This window comes from Arachis duranensis, chromosome 1, assembly GCF_000817695.3.
Source record: "Arachis duranensis cultivar V14167 chromosome 1, aradu.V14167.gnm2.J7QH, whole genome shotgun sequence".
Classification (NCBI taxonomy): Eukaryota; Viridiplantae; Streptophyta; class Magnoliopsida; order Fabales; family Fabaceae; genus Arachis; species Arachis duranensis.
This window is the reverse complement of record NC_029772.3, coordinates 100,275,694-100,291,731: the sequence shown is the minus strand read 5'-3', so window position 1 is coordinate 100,291,731 and position 16,038 is coordinate 100,275,694. Positions and strand designations below refer to the sequence as shown.

The 16,038-nt window shown below is 38.5% G+C and overlaps 2 protein-coding genes and 1 non-coding gene across 3 annotated transcripts; 2 read left to right on the top strand and 1 right to left on the bottom strand.

The window, feature by feature from the left end:
• Window positions 1-439: 439 nt before the first annotated feature.
• LOC107470027 (peroxidase 25) lies at window positions 440-2,707 on the bottom strand. Its single transcript, XM_016089416.3, has 4 exons — window positions 2,421-2,707; window positions 2,128-2,307; window positions 1,557-1,719; window positions 440-1,083 (listed from the first exon to the last, which is right to left on the bottom strand). Exons 1-4 carry the CDS (start codon window positions 2,622-2,624, stop codon window positions 662-664), a joined length of 969 nt encoding a protein of 322 aa, XP_015944902.1. The 5' UTR covers window positions 2,625-2,707; the 3' UTR covers window positions 440-661.
• On the top strand, window positions 491-572 carry TRNAS-GCU (transfer RNA serine (anticodon GCU)). Its single transcript has one exon. It is a non-coding gene; the product is annotated as a tRNA-Ser (tRNA).
• Window positions 2,708-3,216: 509 nt separating the features above from the next.
• Window positions 3,217-6,034, top strand: LOC107471486 (G-type lectin S-receptor-like serine/threonine-protein kinase LECRK3). Its single transcript, XM_016090961.3, has 2 exons — window positions 3,217-4,065; window positions 4,162-6,034. The coding sequence occupies exons 1-2, from the start codon at window positions 3,416-3,418 to the stop codon at window positions 5,987-5,989; spliced, it is 2,478 nt and encodes an 825-aa protein (XP_015946447.3). The 5' UTR covers window positions 3,217-3,415; the 3' UTR covers window positions 5,990-6,034.
• Window positions 6,035-16,038: the final 10,004 nt, after the last annotated feature.

Sequence of the window (16,038 nt, the reverse complement as noted above, 5' to 3'; positions counted from 1 at the left end):
GGTCACTAAGATAGTTGATGGAAGGACAAACGTGATTAACTTAGGTATCTTTCAGGGACTCTTTTGATTAACTTTATTTTTCGAAGACTAATATGAAAATCAGGGTATCTTTCAGGGACGAATTTAAGATTTAACTCTTAAGAATAATTTTCAATAAAAACTAAAAAGTACGAATTTATTTTCTTTTTCTTTTTAGTAAAGAAAAAAAATAAAAAACATGTGTAATACATACTCTTTCTAAGAATTTAATTGTATCTTTTACTTTTCATCTAAATTCATTCTTTATAGAAGAAATTTCCCTAACAATTTTATAAAGTACTGAATCAGATTTAGTTATTGACAATGCATCAAAACAATCCATTTCTATCTATCCATAAATTGTCCACAAAATATACATCTTTATAAGCGTTACATGCATTATGCATTTATGCAGCAGAAATAGATAAAATTAAAGCATTAAATATAAATTACTTGAACCATGAATAAACAAGTCGCTTTGGCCGAGTGGTTAAGGCGTGTGCCTGCTAAGTACATGGGGTTTCCCCGCGAGAGTTCGAATCTCTCAGGCGACGATTCATCCTTTTTATAATACACAATGCTTATTTGATCTTATTTCATATGCTGATATACCCAAACTATATACCGAACACAACCAGAATCATCAGTTAAATTTAGAGCACACTTTTCTAATTTCTCCTTGACTACCAGCCTTCACTTCAATGCTACTCAACTTAATCATGGCCTTAGGAAACTCGAATTCAAATCTTAATCCCAGTATCCCTCTAATGTTCCCAGCATAATTCTGAACTACACTTTTTGTAGCTGGATCTTCCCACAGCCTCTGATCTGACTCTAGAACCCCACTACCATCACGCACGTTCTTGAAGTAACTAACATCAAACTTTACAGGACTATCTTTGTCCAGTGCCACCTTTCTCAAACCATCTCCGTTTTTGGGACACTGAGCTTGAAGCAGCTCCAAGAAAGATTGGTTTATGGTGGGATCAGCGTTCCCTGTGGTCGTGAAATTGTATAAACGGTAACTGAAGAACCTGCAGTCTGTCTGCCCTATGGTGTGTGCACCTGAAAATACATGGTAAAAAGTTATCTAAGATTATGCCAGGTGGATTATGTATTTATATTATGGTTGATTTTGATGTACACCTAGTATGAATTTTACACGTCAACTCATTTATCATCTATTATTAGATGAAACAAAATTGTGAAATTTTGAATTAAGTTTTAAAATAGTCCATGAGATTGACCGCGTGTATTAAAATAATTTTCGAGATCTTAATTGCACCAATTACACTAAAAAACTAACATAGTGCACTTTTGTCAATTCTAGAAACCTAATTAATGTAATTAGGATGTTTAACGCTATTTTAGTGCATGTGACTAATTTACAAAACCACTTTGGGCTCTAATTTGTGAAAGTTTTGTAATTTAATAGACTAATATGATAATAAATCAATAGAATATTTCATACAAGATGATTATTATATCCAACATAAGTTTGTATTTAATAATGTGAAATACAGTGAAACATTGCATACCTAATAAGGTGACAAGGTCATGAACATCTAGACCTTTGGCGGAAAATTTTTGCTTCTGGACAGAAACCGGGTCAAGCGGAGAAGGCATGTTTGAGGCTTGATTTGATGAAGAAATCCTCCCATCTCTTCTTCCTGTTGGTACTAGCCAACTTGGACCACCACTCTGCCATTTTTCCTCAGGTGTTAATTTTATCAGTTCCTTTATAAGAGTCCATTGGTCCATGATAATATAGAGTTCAACATCATTTTACAAAAATGTATTGGGTACTTATTTTGTCTTGTCCTTTGTATCGACACACACTTTTCTACTATTAGATTATGATGCGTCGGCTTGGTAAACAAAAACAAAAATAAGTACAAATAACACGTCTTATGTTTGTTTTACAAAAATGCTATATGTACGTTAAAAATCAGCTATTAAATCAGTCACCGTGTATTTGTGTACAAATACATGATTTATTGTTTAACTGATTTTTAATATGTATTTTGTATTTCAATATATATTCTATACGGGTGGTTAATTCGCAAGCTGATTTTGATGTACACATAACATGATTAGTTATTTTAATACCAAATGGACTGCATCCCTGGCTGCCAATGCTAGAATGTCAGCACATGAGACAACTCCAGGGCATGTAGCTTCTATCTGTGATTTTGCATCATCAATGACTTCAAAACCTCTTAGACCAATGTTTTGCACTGCATTCCTTTCTGCAGAAGAGTCTGCAATCAAAATTGAACCATCGCACCCCTATGGAAGAAGATATTTCCAATGACTTGTTAATCAAGCTTAAACAATGCTATGTAGTGAATGAATAAGGTTGAGACAGCATAGAAGAACAGATAGCAATAAGATAGCATTACCTGTACAAAGCAATCATGGAAATGAAGCCTGAGAAGGCCAGGAGCAATGGTAGGATCTTTGTTGAAGTGAGATTCAACAGTGGACCGTATAATGGCCTCAGCACTTGGGCATGAACTAGAATAAAACCCTGTTCTTAGTTGGGCTTGAACTACTGCCAAAGTCATCATCATAAACATAACTAGGTAGCTCAATATGGCATCCATTTTGCACCAACAATGATACCAGAAATTGAAGAAACTAATATTCCTATAGAAACTTGAATTTGTTTTTAATTACTTGATGGTTTCTCTCCTTCAGGCACTTATATAAGGGTTTGTCCCATGCAAAAATAAATAAGTCTGAAGCTTTTCTTAATCTACTCTACTTTATTCGGCCAATCACTAAGGTTTTGGCCCATAAGTCAATGACACTTTGATAAAAGTGGGACATACACGGAGAAATTAAAAGATGGTTTCCCATATAAGTTTTCTTAAGCAAATGTTGTGTTAGAGAATGGAAGGTGGAGTTCACAGAGTGGATTGCACAATGGAAAGGTCATTTCACCAGACTCTTGTTCTTGTCTTTGATGCCTCTACTTTATTCCTCTACGCGTTTATGCTTTATATATGACTTATTTTTGGCCCAGCAACACTCATCTTTTAGCTTTAGTTAGTTCACTTGTTTTTCTTTTGTTCACATTAGCTACTTCCTGCTAATCAACTTAAACTTAGTAAATTACCATTCACAAGCCTGTTTATCAAGTGAAAAAAATTTACAGTATGAGTACTTGAACTGCACCATACAGTTTGTGCCAAGTCCAAAGAACCTTAGTGATATGAGTGATATTATGCCATTGAATCAATCTAAATCTATGCCTTAAAGACTGGTATTGACTTACATAACTTAAAGCTGCATTCACCATTCTACACGGCAAGAGGAAAAGTAAAAGACTGATACATATTTGTTAAAATTGAAATGTTTGGAGTTTGAATTAGTCTCAGATAGCTAGATAGACATGGCTTCTAAATCCCCCATTCTCATTGTTCTGCTCTTTCTGTCTTCTATTCTACTGCTACACTCATCACTTGCAGATGCAGATGATGGAATAACCAAGATTGAGTTGGGTCATTCCCTCTCTCCAAAAGGAAACCAATCTTCATCATGGTTATCAAGTTCTGGCCATTTTGCATTTGGATTTTACCCTCATGCTCAAGGCTATGGTTATGCTGTTGGTATATGGCTGCTTGGTGAGCCTGACATCACTCTAGTATGGACTGCTAACCGCAACGATCCGCCGCTACCTTCTTCCTCCACCTTACTTTTGACCATTGATGGCTTGGTTCTTCAACAAGGACAAAAGATTACTAATAATGTCACAGGGGCTTCTATGGCATCCATGCTGGATTCCGGAAACTTTGTAATCTATGATGATTCACATGTTGTTGTGTGGCAAAGCTTTGATCATCCAACCGATATCATTTTAGGAGGTCAGAACTTAACTGCAGCAAACAGATTGGTGTCTAGTTTGTCCAAAACAGATCATTCCACTGGACTTTTCTATCTTATCATGCAAGAATCGGATAGCAACCTTGTTGCTTATCCCCTCAAAACCTTACCATACGCTGAGGATCACTACTGGGATGAGATTGACAATGCTACTACCGGGTAAGTCACCCAATTCACCCCATTATTCACTTCACTTCATTTCTAGTTTTCCATGTAGAAGGTTTAAGTTAACACATTTTTCTTTTTTTGGTTTAGTTCGGTGCAGCTGAGTCTTAACACGGAAGGATTTCTTTGCCTAAGAGAGCACCAATGTTTTGTCAACAACACAAACTTGTTGAGAAATAGCAATTCTCAGAAACAGAACACAACCTCAATATACCGGGCAACATTTGATTTTGATGGGGTTTTCAGATTGTATGAGCACCAATTTGATGGTGAGGGAAATAGAAGGCCATTCAGTGTTGAAATTAGGTGGGAAGCCATGCATGATAAATGCCAAATCAATGGTTTTTGTGGCTTCAACAGTTACTGCTCCAACACCAATATGTGTCACTGTTATCCTGGTTTCGTCCCCATCAGCAACAATGGCATGTTTCTGGAATGCAAACTGAACTACAGCAAAGACGAACGTCAATCTAATCCTGACCCATCTTCGCTGTACGATGTTACTCTTTTGGAGCACATGTCATGGAGTGATTTCCCATATTTGGTTACAAAAGAAACAACAATGGAAGCATGTGAGGAGTCTTGCAAGGAAGATTGTGATTGTGGGGGAGCATTGTATGCAAATAATGGTGGTATCTGCAGCATATACAGGCTTCCACTCAGATATGGCAGAAAGGTTCCAAATGCATCAGACACAGCCACAGCCATTTTCAAAGTTCCTTATCATTCAGGATTTCTAATTAACCAAACACATCTAGACCCGGATTCCCATGTTGTTGTTGATAACAAGAGAAGCCTAATACTGATTCTATCCTCTTCTTTGGGTTCTGTTACTTTGCTCTGTGTGATCATTGCTGTCTCGGTTTTCTTCAATTATAGGCATCATGTTTATAGTTATGCAAAGTTGTCTGCAAGCTCAAACCTGGGATTCACCAAGGAATGTTCATTGCGCTCGTTTTCCTTTGACGAACTTGTGGAAGCAACTAGTGGCTTCACGGAAGAGATAGGAAGAGGGTCTTATGGAGCAGTTTATGAAGGAACAATAACAGGTGATGGTAGTAACAAAAGCGTTGCTGTGAAAAGACTAGAGAGGATTGCTGATGATGAAGGAGAGAGGGAATTCCGAGCTGAAGTTACTGCCATTGCTCGAACTCACCATAGGAATCTGGTTAAGCTTGTTGGGTATTGTATTGAAGGGTCAAGGAAGCTTCTTGTTTATGAATATGTTAGCAATGGCTGCCTCGCGAATCTTCTGTTTAAGGGTAAGAATCATCATCATCATCATCATGATCAGGCACTTCCATGGAAAGAGAGGATTAAAATTGCATTGGATGTAGCCAGAGGAGTGCAGTATCTGCATGAAGAGTGCGGGGTTCGAATCGTCCATTGCAATCTTAAGCCACAAAATATACTGATTGATGAAGCATGGACAGCAAAGATATCTGATTTTGGATTAGCACGGCTTTTGAAGCAGCCTCAACAACCAGAGTTTCTTACTGATGATGAGGTAAGAAGCAGTTACTTGGCACCTGAATGGAAGAATGAGGCATCACCATCTTTATCTTCATGTTCATCTCCATTGGTGTCTGTGAAAGTTGATATTTACAGCTATGGGGTTGTGGTGTTGGAGATAGTGTGCCGCAGAAGAAGTATAGATGTAAACGTGAAGTGTCCAGAGGAGGTTCTTCTTTCAAGTTGGGTGTATCAGTGTTATGCAGAAGGAGAGTTGAGGAAGCTTGTTGTTAATGAATCAGAAGAAGAGGATACAGATTGGAAGACATTAGAGAGAATGGTGAAGGTGGGGTTGTGGTGTGTGCAGGATGATCCATCACTGCGTCCTTCAATGAAGAATGTTATCTTGATGTTGGAAGGTTGGAAACCTATTCCAACTCCTCCATCTCCTCTTGCTTCAACTTAATTTAGCAATCTTACTAATGCATATTACAGCATTGTTGTTCCTTCAGTTTCTTATATACATTATTCTTATTTATGTTTTTCTTACATTATTGTAATTGTATGTTTAGAAAGGTTAGTAGCTTCCATGAGTGGGAGTTTGTTCATGAAATAAATAAATTACTTCTAAAATTGAATGAGCTTTTGTAATTATTAGTATAATTTTTTGAAAGAAATAGTTTAATGACAGAGTATCGGAGTTTATAAGTCTTCCAAAAAGTATAGAATTCAATTTTTATGGATTCGAATAAGAGAAGAATTTCGGAAGAAAATAAATAAAAAATTTAATACAAAATTCACGTAAATTTAAAAATATAAAAAGAATTTTTATGTGAGAGAAAATGTTAAAAAAAAATTTATTTTAGAGTAAAGTACTAAATTAGTCCCTTACGTTTAGACATAATCCTATTTGAATCCAAAAAAGTTTCATTTAGTTTCAATTTAGTTCCACCTTTGGATCAAAGTTAAATAATTAATGAAATAAACAGTACAAGAACACGATCGATAATTTGGAAAATAAATACAAACTCTAGAGACACAAAATCAACTGTGAATACATCAATACATTTATTTATCATTTTTTTTAGTTTTATAGAAAATATTTTATTTAAATTATAAAAAAATGATAAATAAATGTATTTAATGCATCCACGGTTGATTTTGTGTCTCTGAAACTTGTACTTATTTTTTAAATTATCGACCTTGTATGTTCTTGTACTGTTGTTATGTAGGACATTTCGTTAATTATTTAATTTTGACATCACAGTGAGACTACATTGAACCTAAATAAAATTTTTTTAAATTCAAATAAGATACTTTAAATTTTAAGAATCAAAATAGGATTACATGACTAATTTAGTACTTTACTCTTTATTTTATCTTCTACCTTATAAATTAAGTTAGATGAGTATGTTTAGAAGGTCTTTTCTATAACATCTAAATTTTGTTCAAAGAATTAAAAAATAAAAGAGTAAATTTTATTTTATTCTATCTCTATTTTTAAGACAAATTAGATTCATAGACACCAAAGGAATAAATAAGTTTGGAAGTAAGGAAAAAAAAGTAAATCTTAAAAAATATTTTGAGAGTTATCATAATATGAACGCACGCTGCTACTAAAGAAATTGTTTAGTTTCAACGTAGATATGTGAACATGCATGTATAATAAGTTTAAGTATTCCCCCAATATGACTTGGTTATAATGGTAAGTGTTGGGTTTTTTAACTCCTTTTTTATGTGGAGAAAAAGGATAAATGTTAGTATCCAAATTCATGAATAGTTGAAATAGTTGAGATGAGTTAGGGTTGAGTGATAGGGATTTGGATCCTTTAAAGTTTGAATTTCGCTTTAGAAAATAAAATGTGATCTCTCACCATTGATTTTATAGGTGGGACCAAGAATAAATATAAAAGAGAAACTATTCAATAGTAGAAGATCATACTTTACTCTCTAAAGTAAAATTCAAACTTTAGAGGATTCAAATCCGAGTGATAGAGGTTATTTTGAAAGGACAACACCAAACACTAGAAAGAAAGGGAGAAAATTATTTTCGCACAAACACAAATTTGTCTCTGTAAATTGGTTGTTGCAAATTCGTTAACCGTTTGATTGAGCTCAAATTTGAACAGTGTGTTCTACACATCTGGTTCTTTGATTTCACCGTTCGGATCTTTGATTAGATGTCTATAGCTAGAGATATTGGCCACGCACAGTAGCTCTGTTTTTGTGGTATTTTCATCTTCTTGTTCTTGTTTTGAAAGCTTTGAAGCTTGGATTGTTTGGCTTGTTGTATGCACATTTTGTGCAGTAATTTGTGACTCTCTTGTACCCTATTTTTTATTATAGTGAAGCTATTTCATGGTCTTGGTGACTCGTGGTTTTTACTTCTCGCATTGAGTAGGTTTTTCACGTTAAAAATCTTGGTGTGTTAGCTTGTCTCTAATTTCTGGTTTATGTGATTTTTCTGCTGCTATTGGGTATTATGGTGCTGGTGTTAATACTTGTTGTGAGTGGATATTGTTGCTCCTCTAATTCTTGTAAGTAGGAAATTATGTGTTTTATTCCTATCAATTGGCATCAGAGCTCAGTTTTGGGTATTTGGTTATAACTTGCTGGAAAAATGAAGGAAAATAATTCTACTAGGATGATAAGTTTGAATGGCACTAATTACCATCTATGGAAGGAAAAAATAAAAGATTTGTTGTTTGTCAAAAATCTACATTTACCCATATTTTCTACACAAAAACCAGAATCTAAAACAGATGAAGAATGGGAGTTTGAACACCAACAAGTTTGTGATTTTATTAAGCAATGGGTGGATGATAATGTTTACAATCACATTGCTAATGAGACTCATACTAAAGCTTTGTGGAATCAAATTAAATCCTTGTATGCTTCTGTTCCGGGGGTTACCTGAAACTGTAGGTCGATCTGGGACGAGATCTTCTGTGCTGGTCGGGGCTGTTGTATCCGACTTGGTGATGGTGCTGATTCTTTGTCCCTGGAGGGTGGGGGTACCTGCAAGGGACTCCGATGCTTAAGTTAGCAAGGATATTAAGCAGGTATTGAGTAGAATCAGAGTATGAGTTATACCTGGGTGCTCTAGTGTATTTATAATAGTGTAGAGTGATCTCTTTAGATGAGATAAGTTAGTTATCTTATCTTATCTTTATCTTATCTTTGACTGGGGTCCTCGTATCTTCAAGGAAACCGCCTTTATCTTTACAGGCTTGGGCTGCCCTTGGATTCGGGACGTGTTCCTCTATTTGGGCCCTTTGTTGGGCTTTCCTGTGACTTGGCCGAGCTCTTTGAGAAGAGGTCGGGTCATCCTGACCTGAAGAGGTCGGTCGCTTTGTCTGTAGAACATCTCGGGTCGGACAGCTGGACCCAAGGTATGAACAGTGCCCCTGCTCGAGCTCGGTCTTCTTTTTTAGGTCGAGTCTTTAGTTTTAGGACTTCGATCCTTCTTTGGTGAAGCCGAACTCGAGCATTTTGTCGATTTCTTTTTGTAGAGTTCTCCTTTTTTTGAATGCGGAATGTTTCTGTTCCGTTTCCTCTGAAAGCGCGCGCTTTTGTGTTTAGTGCCCTGGCCTTGGGAATGCGCGAGGGTTTTTAATGCCCCATTAAATGGTTTTCAATGCCCTGTTTCTCTTGCTTCTTTTATTTTGAACTTCACAGACGGAGACGGTTTTTTCTCCTTTCTGTAACTTCCCCTTTTCCTTCTCACTTTTGTTTTCCCCTGAAAGCTTACGTTTCTTGGTGTTCTCAACGTGGTTTTGGCGATCATGAGTGCTTCCGACGGCAGCTTCTGGCCTCTTCGTCTTCAACCCTCTTCCGCATTCTTCTCCTTTTTCAGGTTGGTTTTTCTTTGTCTTCCATCGTCTATTTTGCTGCTCCGTATCTGTTTTTTTTTTTTAAGTTCTGACTGAGTGCACGTTGGAAAGCTTGGATCTTTGTATATTATCACGTTCGGTTTATCACTGTGATGCATGCCTTCTGGTCTTCTTATTGCCTTTATGTATGCTTCTGGGTGTTTTCTCCTGATTTTTGCTTTTTAGGGCTTCATATGCTACTCCTGTTTTGCTGAACTTTGTTTATTTTGAGGGAGTTTGCTCCTTTTGATGGCTTTTTTGATCTTCTTCGCGTTTGTTTTTCTTGGAAAGGGTTTTTGCTGAGACATTAGTCATGTGGATTTGAAAGGGTTTTTTTTTGAGACATTAGTCATATGGATTTTCCTGAATCTTTATTCCCTGATTGCCTCCAAAGGATGCCCCTGGACTCTGGGTTGTGTTCTGGGGTTTTCCTTTTTGTCTGTACCGCGCTGGAATGTACTGTCCGAGTTGTTTTGATTTCGTCTGGAATGTCTTTACCTTTTTTAGTAACCCAATCTTTTTCTTGCTTTGTAGGATTAGTTGGCCATGTCTTCCCGAAAAAATATTGTCGAGACGTCTTCTGAGGTTCCCGAAGGGATGTCTGATTGGCTGGACTCTCTTGTGTTGCTGTGTGTTTCTTTAGTCGATTCAGAATTTTGTGCGATGCTTAGAAAGCATCATCGTGTCTGTAGTAGTGCAGATCAGGAGGGCAATTATGAGTTGGTAGCACCTGATTCTGGCGATAGAGTTTGCTTCCCAGTCCTGATCCAGGGGGAGCATCCCTTCTTCTATACTTATGACTTCTTTTTTAGCCAAATGAACATCACCTTTCCTTTTACTTCTTTTGAAACTGACCTGTTATGGTCTTGTAATGTAGCCCCTTCGCAGCTCCATCCGAATTCATGGGGCTTCATCAAGATTTTTCAGCTTGTTTGCCAAGAATTTGGTGTTACGCCTTCTCAAACTCTTTTTCTGTATCTTTTTGTGTTGACCAAACCTGGGACTATGACGTTGGGATTTTTGCCAGTAAAGAATTTCATTAAAACAGTTGCGTTGTAGATATAGTCTCTAAACCAACAGAAATCCCTTCGTACAAACGTTTTGGTTGTCACAAGTAACAAACTCCTTTAAAATTGATAACCGAGTATTTAAACCTCGGGTCGTCTTCTCAAGGAATTGCAGGGAGGTATATTCTTATTATTGGTTATGAAAAAGTATGTTTGGGGTTTTGGATTAAGGTAAAAGGTTAGTTGGGCAATGGGCACAGATATATTTTCAAAGCAATAAAAGTAAATGAATGACTGTAAAATAAACTTTTGGCAAGATGTAAGAACTGGAAGTCCTATCCTAGTTATCCTTATCAATTGTGATGAGAATTGGATTTTTCTCCCACCTTGTTAACCTCTAACTATGAAGGTAAGTTAAGTGGATGAATTAATTCTGATTCCTCAGGTCCTAATCTTTCCTTGGGAAAGGCTAGAGTTATTGGAATATGAATTAATGAAATGAAGAAATCCAATTTTCAATCAACAATGAGTTGATAACTCTGGAGTCACCAATTAAACCAAAGCCAAAAGGAAAACAGGAAAATCCAAATTATTTATATAAATAAAAGACAGCAATCATCAATCTGAAATATATCAAATAACATTAATTAAGGAGATCGATCTAAACATGAAACAATTCATAAATTTGATTGGAAAAATAAATAAAAAGGAACATTGAACCTGAATCGAGATTCACTCTTAAAAACCAAGAGAAGTCCTAAATCCTAGTTTCTAAAAATCCTAATTTCTAATCCTAATCCTAATCCTAAGAGAGAGAGGAAAGAACCTCTCTCACTAAAAACTACATCTAAAAATATGAAAAGTGAATTATGAGTGCATGATCTGAATGGATGCAATCCCTCTACTTTATAGCCTCTAATGTGAGTTTTCTGGGCCAAAAACTGGGTCGAAAACAGCCCAGAAATCGCTGGAGAAGAAATCTGCCACGCTGGTTTTTCGTCACTGCGATGCGGCCGCATGGAGCACGCGGTCGCGTCGCCTAGCGTCAGGGCCACTATGACATATTATATATCAAATCGAAACCCCGGACGTTAGCTTTCCAACGCAACTGGAACCGCGTCATTTGGACTTCTGTAGCTCAAGTTATGGTCGTTTTAGTGCAAGAGGGTCAGGCTGACAGCTTTGCAATTTCTCCAACTTCTTGTATTCCTTCCACTTTTGCATGCTTCCTTTCCATCCTCCAAGCCATTCCTGCCCTATAATATCTGAAAATACTTAACACACATATCAAGGCATCTAATGGTCATAAGAGATGATTAATAATAAGCAAATATAAGATCAAAAAAACATGTTTTCAATCATAGCACAAAATCAGGAAAGAAAATGTAAAACATGCGAATTGTATGAATAAGTGAGTAAAGAGTTGATAAAAACTACTCAATTGAGCATAAGATAAACCATAAAATAGTGGTTTATCAGACTACCAAGAAGAAAGCTTCCTGGATTTCTTTTAGGTTTGCCCAGGGGCACAAGGTTTTTTCCATGTATGGCGAATCTTTCCGGGATTTTAAGAACTACTTCTTTAAGGTCCGGACTGTTGAAGGAGCCCGGCCTTTCTTTCTGGATGAAAATAATGAGCCCTGCTTTCCATTAGAGTGGCAGAGGAACGTAGTGGTATCCTGGTATACTTGGGAGATGTTGAGCGAGGTCGAGCAGGCCTTTGTGAGTGTTTTGGAGGATATTTGGGGAGAACCTCCTCACTTGGATACAAAAAAGCCTTTGGGAGATCCGTCCCTTATTCGAACTGCTTTGGGTACTGCCTTGATATATCTTGTTATCTTGTTTTTCTCCTGCTTTCTTCCTGGTGTGATAAATTGTTGTTTTTTATTTTGCAGAGATGGCCAAGAATAATGATGCAATGAAGGCCTTCAAGAAGGCGAGAAAAGCTATTGCGGCTCAAAACATCTCGGCCCGGGCTGATGTTGAAGGAACTTCCCAAGCTCCTTTGAAGCCATTCGTGCCGAGCTCTCCTGGCCCGAGGAGAATGATCCCTACACCTCGGGTCTGTTTAGTGGATCCCCCTCAATCTTCTACTGCTGCTGTGGTTTCTTCTTCGGCCGCCCCTCCTTCAAAAAGACCTCGAACTGTTGAACCTTTCAATCTAGATGCCCCGGATTTTGATCCTATTGGTTTTGTGGACCAGCAGATCACACCTTATGGTGCTCTTTCAATGGATGATATATCTCTCCTTCATCATTTGGATTTTATAACTCGGAGTAGTGTTAAGATGGCTCATATGGGAGCTGCTTTGTATCGCACTGCCCAAAATCTACCTCTGCATGCTACCAAAGCTTTTATGGAGGAAGCTAAGCGAGAATTTGATCGGATGAAGGGTCTCAAGGAGGAGTTTGAAGCGGAGGTGACTAAACTGAAGAAGGAGCTGGAAGGGAAGAAGGCCAGCTCTCTTGCCCTGGCGGCCTCTGTGTGATTGGCTGAGGATGTCGCCTTGAAGCACAAAGAAAGCTATGTCACGTCCTACCGAGAAGTGATGCGTCTTCGGGGGGAGCTAGAGTCGGTCCGGGTTGATTATTTCGAGCTCCATGGTCATCTTGTGGGCAGCGTAACTCCTGCCTATGAGAACCTGAAGGAACATGTTCGGGTTATTGCCCCGGATGCGGACCTTGCCTTGTTTAGCTTGGATAATATTGTGAAGGATGGCAAAATCGTTCCCGAGGACCCTGATGATGATGATGTTGAGCCCCCTCCTGTTCCTTCAACCAAAGTCTCTGTTGTGCCGCCTTCTTCTTCTCAGGCAGCTGAAGTCGTTCAGCCTGAGTCCGATCCTGATGTTCAGATCCTGAACCGGGATGATGGGACGGTAGATGCAGTGCCTCTTCAGACTCATTCTCCTTCACCCTGGGATGCTGCTACTGGGAAACCTTTGGACTCTCTTTGATTATTCCTGATGTATTTGTGTATAGCCCGGCCTGTGGGCTTTGAACTCTTTTATTTTGTAAATGGTATTTTGTTGACTGTTGATACTTCTGTTGCTTGTTTAGCAACTTTGTTTTGAAAAACAAAGTAGTTTTCGAGATTCCTAGGCTGATTTAGGTGGCCTCTGAAGCTTGCTATTACCATAACTTAGTAGTTTTTATATCCTGTCTGCTTTGCACTCGTCTTGGCACCTTCGTAGGTTTTTGTCTGACATGATCAGCTTGAGTCTTTGGCCTGACGCTGCTCTCATCAACCTTAAACTGTCGTTTATCATGATACTGAGACCTACCGATTTTTCAACTTGGTTTTTGTTTGTAGCCCTTCTTTTTTGGACCTTACTTAAGGTCTTTTCCAAGGGTAGCTTTATCGTGTCGGTTCCTGTCAATTTACTCGGTAATCCTCTTTCTTGGACTTTGTTCAGGGCTCTTTCAGGGATTACCTTTGTAGCTTTGTATCTTAGACCGACTTCGTCATGTCGGGCTTTGTCGAGTTACTTGATAATCCTCTTTCTTGGACCTTGTTCAGGTCTCTTTCAGGGATTTATCTTTTGTAACTTTATCTTTCCGGGCCGACTTTGTCACGTCGGGCCCTGTTGAGTTACTTGATAATCCTCTTTCTTGGACCTTGTTCGGGTCTCTTTCAGGGATTTATCTTTTGTAACTTTATCTTTCCGGGCCGACTTTGTCACGTCGAGCCCTGTCGAGTTACTTGATAATCCTCTTTCTTGGACCTTGTTCAGGTCTCTTTCAGGGATTTATCTTTTGTAACTTTATCTCTTTCTGGGCCGACTTTGTCACGTCGGACCCTGTCGAGTTACTTGATAATCCTCTTTCTTGGACCTTGTTCAGGTCTCTTTCAGGGATTATCTTTTGTAACTTTTTTGTAGGAGTCCGACTTCCTCATGTCGGGCTCTTCGAAGTTATAGTAATCCTCTTTTACAGGGTTGGCCAGACCTCTTTCCAAGGCTTTACTTATAACTTAGGTTGTTGTGGCTGGTCCGACTTTTTGTGCCGGCCAGTCTTTAAGTTATTTTATAGCAATCCATTTTATTAGGACCTCGTCAGGTCCTTTCTATGGATCACTTTCTATAACTTCTTGCATTATTCTATTTTCATCTTTGCCGATTTTGTAGAATTTGGGTTTTTAGCCCTCGTTTTTATCGTGATCGCGCAGTAAATTCGGTTTTCACTTTCTGTCGATCTGTATCTTTACAATCGGGCGATGAATGTTTTCAGAATAATACAACTTGAACGTTTGTAGAGAATCTGAAAAAATTTTATTAAAAGAAAATGCAAATATACATGAGGAGTTAATTTCCTAAATCAGGTGATTTGTAGGTCTTGGCAGGGTGCCTCGTTAAAAAACCTTTTTCAAGAAAAAGAGTGTGCCTTTTCCAAGATCTTTTATCATCCCTAACTATAGTACCTTCTTAGGTTGCAGGCGTGCCATGATCTAGGAAGCTCTCGCCCGTCGAGTTCGGAAAGCCTGTAGTAACCCTTTCCCAGTACTTCTATGACTCGGAAGGGTCCTTTCCAGTTTGCTGCCAGCTTTCCTTCCCCAAGTCGAGTTGTTCCTATATCGTTTCGGATTAGGATGAGGTCATTTTCAGCAAAGGCCCGCTGTATTACTTTTCGGTTGTATCTGGAGGCCATTCGTCATTTCAGCGCCTCTTCCCTTATCCGAGCTTTTTCTCGGATTTCTGGAAGTAAGTCGAGCTCTTCCCTTTGAAGTTGGGAATTGGCTTTTTCACTAAAGTGGATCACTCTGGGTGATCCTTCTTCGACCTCCACTGGGATCATTGCCTCCATTCCGATATGCCATAGGACTTGCGGGAGCTCTTCAGCCCAGGCTCCCTTTGCATCCTGTAATCTCCGTTTTAACCCTGCTAATATAACTTTGTTAGCAGCTTCAGCTTGCCCATTGGCTTAGGGGTGCTCAATAGAGGTGAATTTTTGTTTTATATTCAGGTCGGCCGCTAGTTTTCTGAAGCCTGCGTCTGTGAACTGGGTACCATTGTCTGTAGTGATGGAGTATGGAACTCCGAACCTTGTGACGATATTTCTATATAGGAATTTCCTATTTCTTTGAGCTGTGGCATTGGCTAGGGGTTTTGCCTCGATCCATTTTGTGAAGTAGTCTATTCCTACTATGAGGAATTTGACTTGTCCTGATCCTTGAGGAAAAGGTCCGAGGAGATCGAGTCCCCATTTTGCGAATGGCCAAGGTGAGGTTACACTGATGAGTTCCTCTGGCGGAGCGGTGTGGAAATTGGCATGATTTTGACATAGGGAACATGTCCTTACAAACTCTGTGGCTTCTTTTTGTAAAGTTGGCCAATAGAATCCTGCCCGAAGTACTTTTTTGGCGAGTGCTTGCGCTCCGAGGTGATTGCCAAAGGTGATTGCCACAAATGCCACTGTGTACTTCTTCTAGAATATCCTTAGTGTTGGAAGTCGGCACGCATTTTAGCAATGGTGTTGAAATCCCTTTTTTTGTATAAAATATTATTTATGATGGTGTAGTATTGTGCTTCCCGTTTTAACTTCTTTGCCTCTTTCTCATCTGTAGGGAGGGCTTCTGCTGTGAGGTAATTAATTATGGGGGTCATCCATCCCTGATCGCGACCTGTTATGGCTAGGACC

Coding starts and splice junctions, on each gene's coding strand:
- LOC107471486 (XM_016090961.3), top strand. CDS start 3,416: ATGGCTTCTAAATCCCCCATTCTCATTGTTCTGCTCTTTCTGTCTTCT. Junction 4,066..4,161: donor ATTGACAATGCTACTACCGG/GTAAGTCACCCA, acceptor TTTTTGGTTTAG/TTCGGTGCAGCTGAGTCTTA.
- LOC107470027 (XM_016089416.3), bottom strand. CDS start 2,624: ATGGATGCCATATTGAGCTACCTAGTTATGTTTATGATGATGACTTTG. Junction 1,720..2,127: donor CCAGGGATGCAGTCCATTTG/GTATTAAAATAA, acceptor GAAAAATGGCAG/AGTGGTGGTCCAAGTTGGCT. Junction 1,084..1,556: donor TGACCTTGTCACCTTATTAG/GTATGCAATGTT, acceptor ATGTATTTTCAG/GTGCACACACCATAGGGCAG.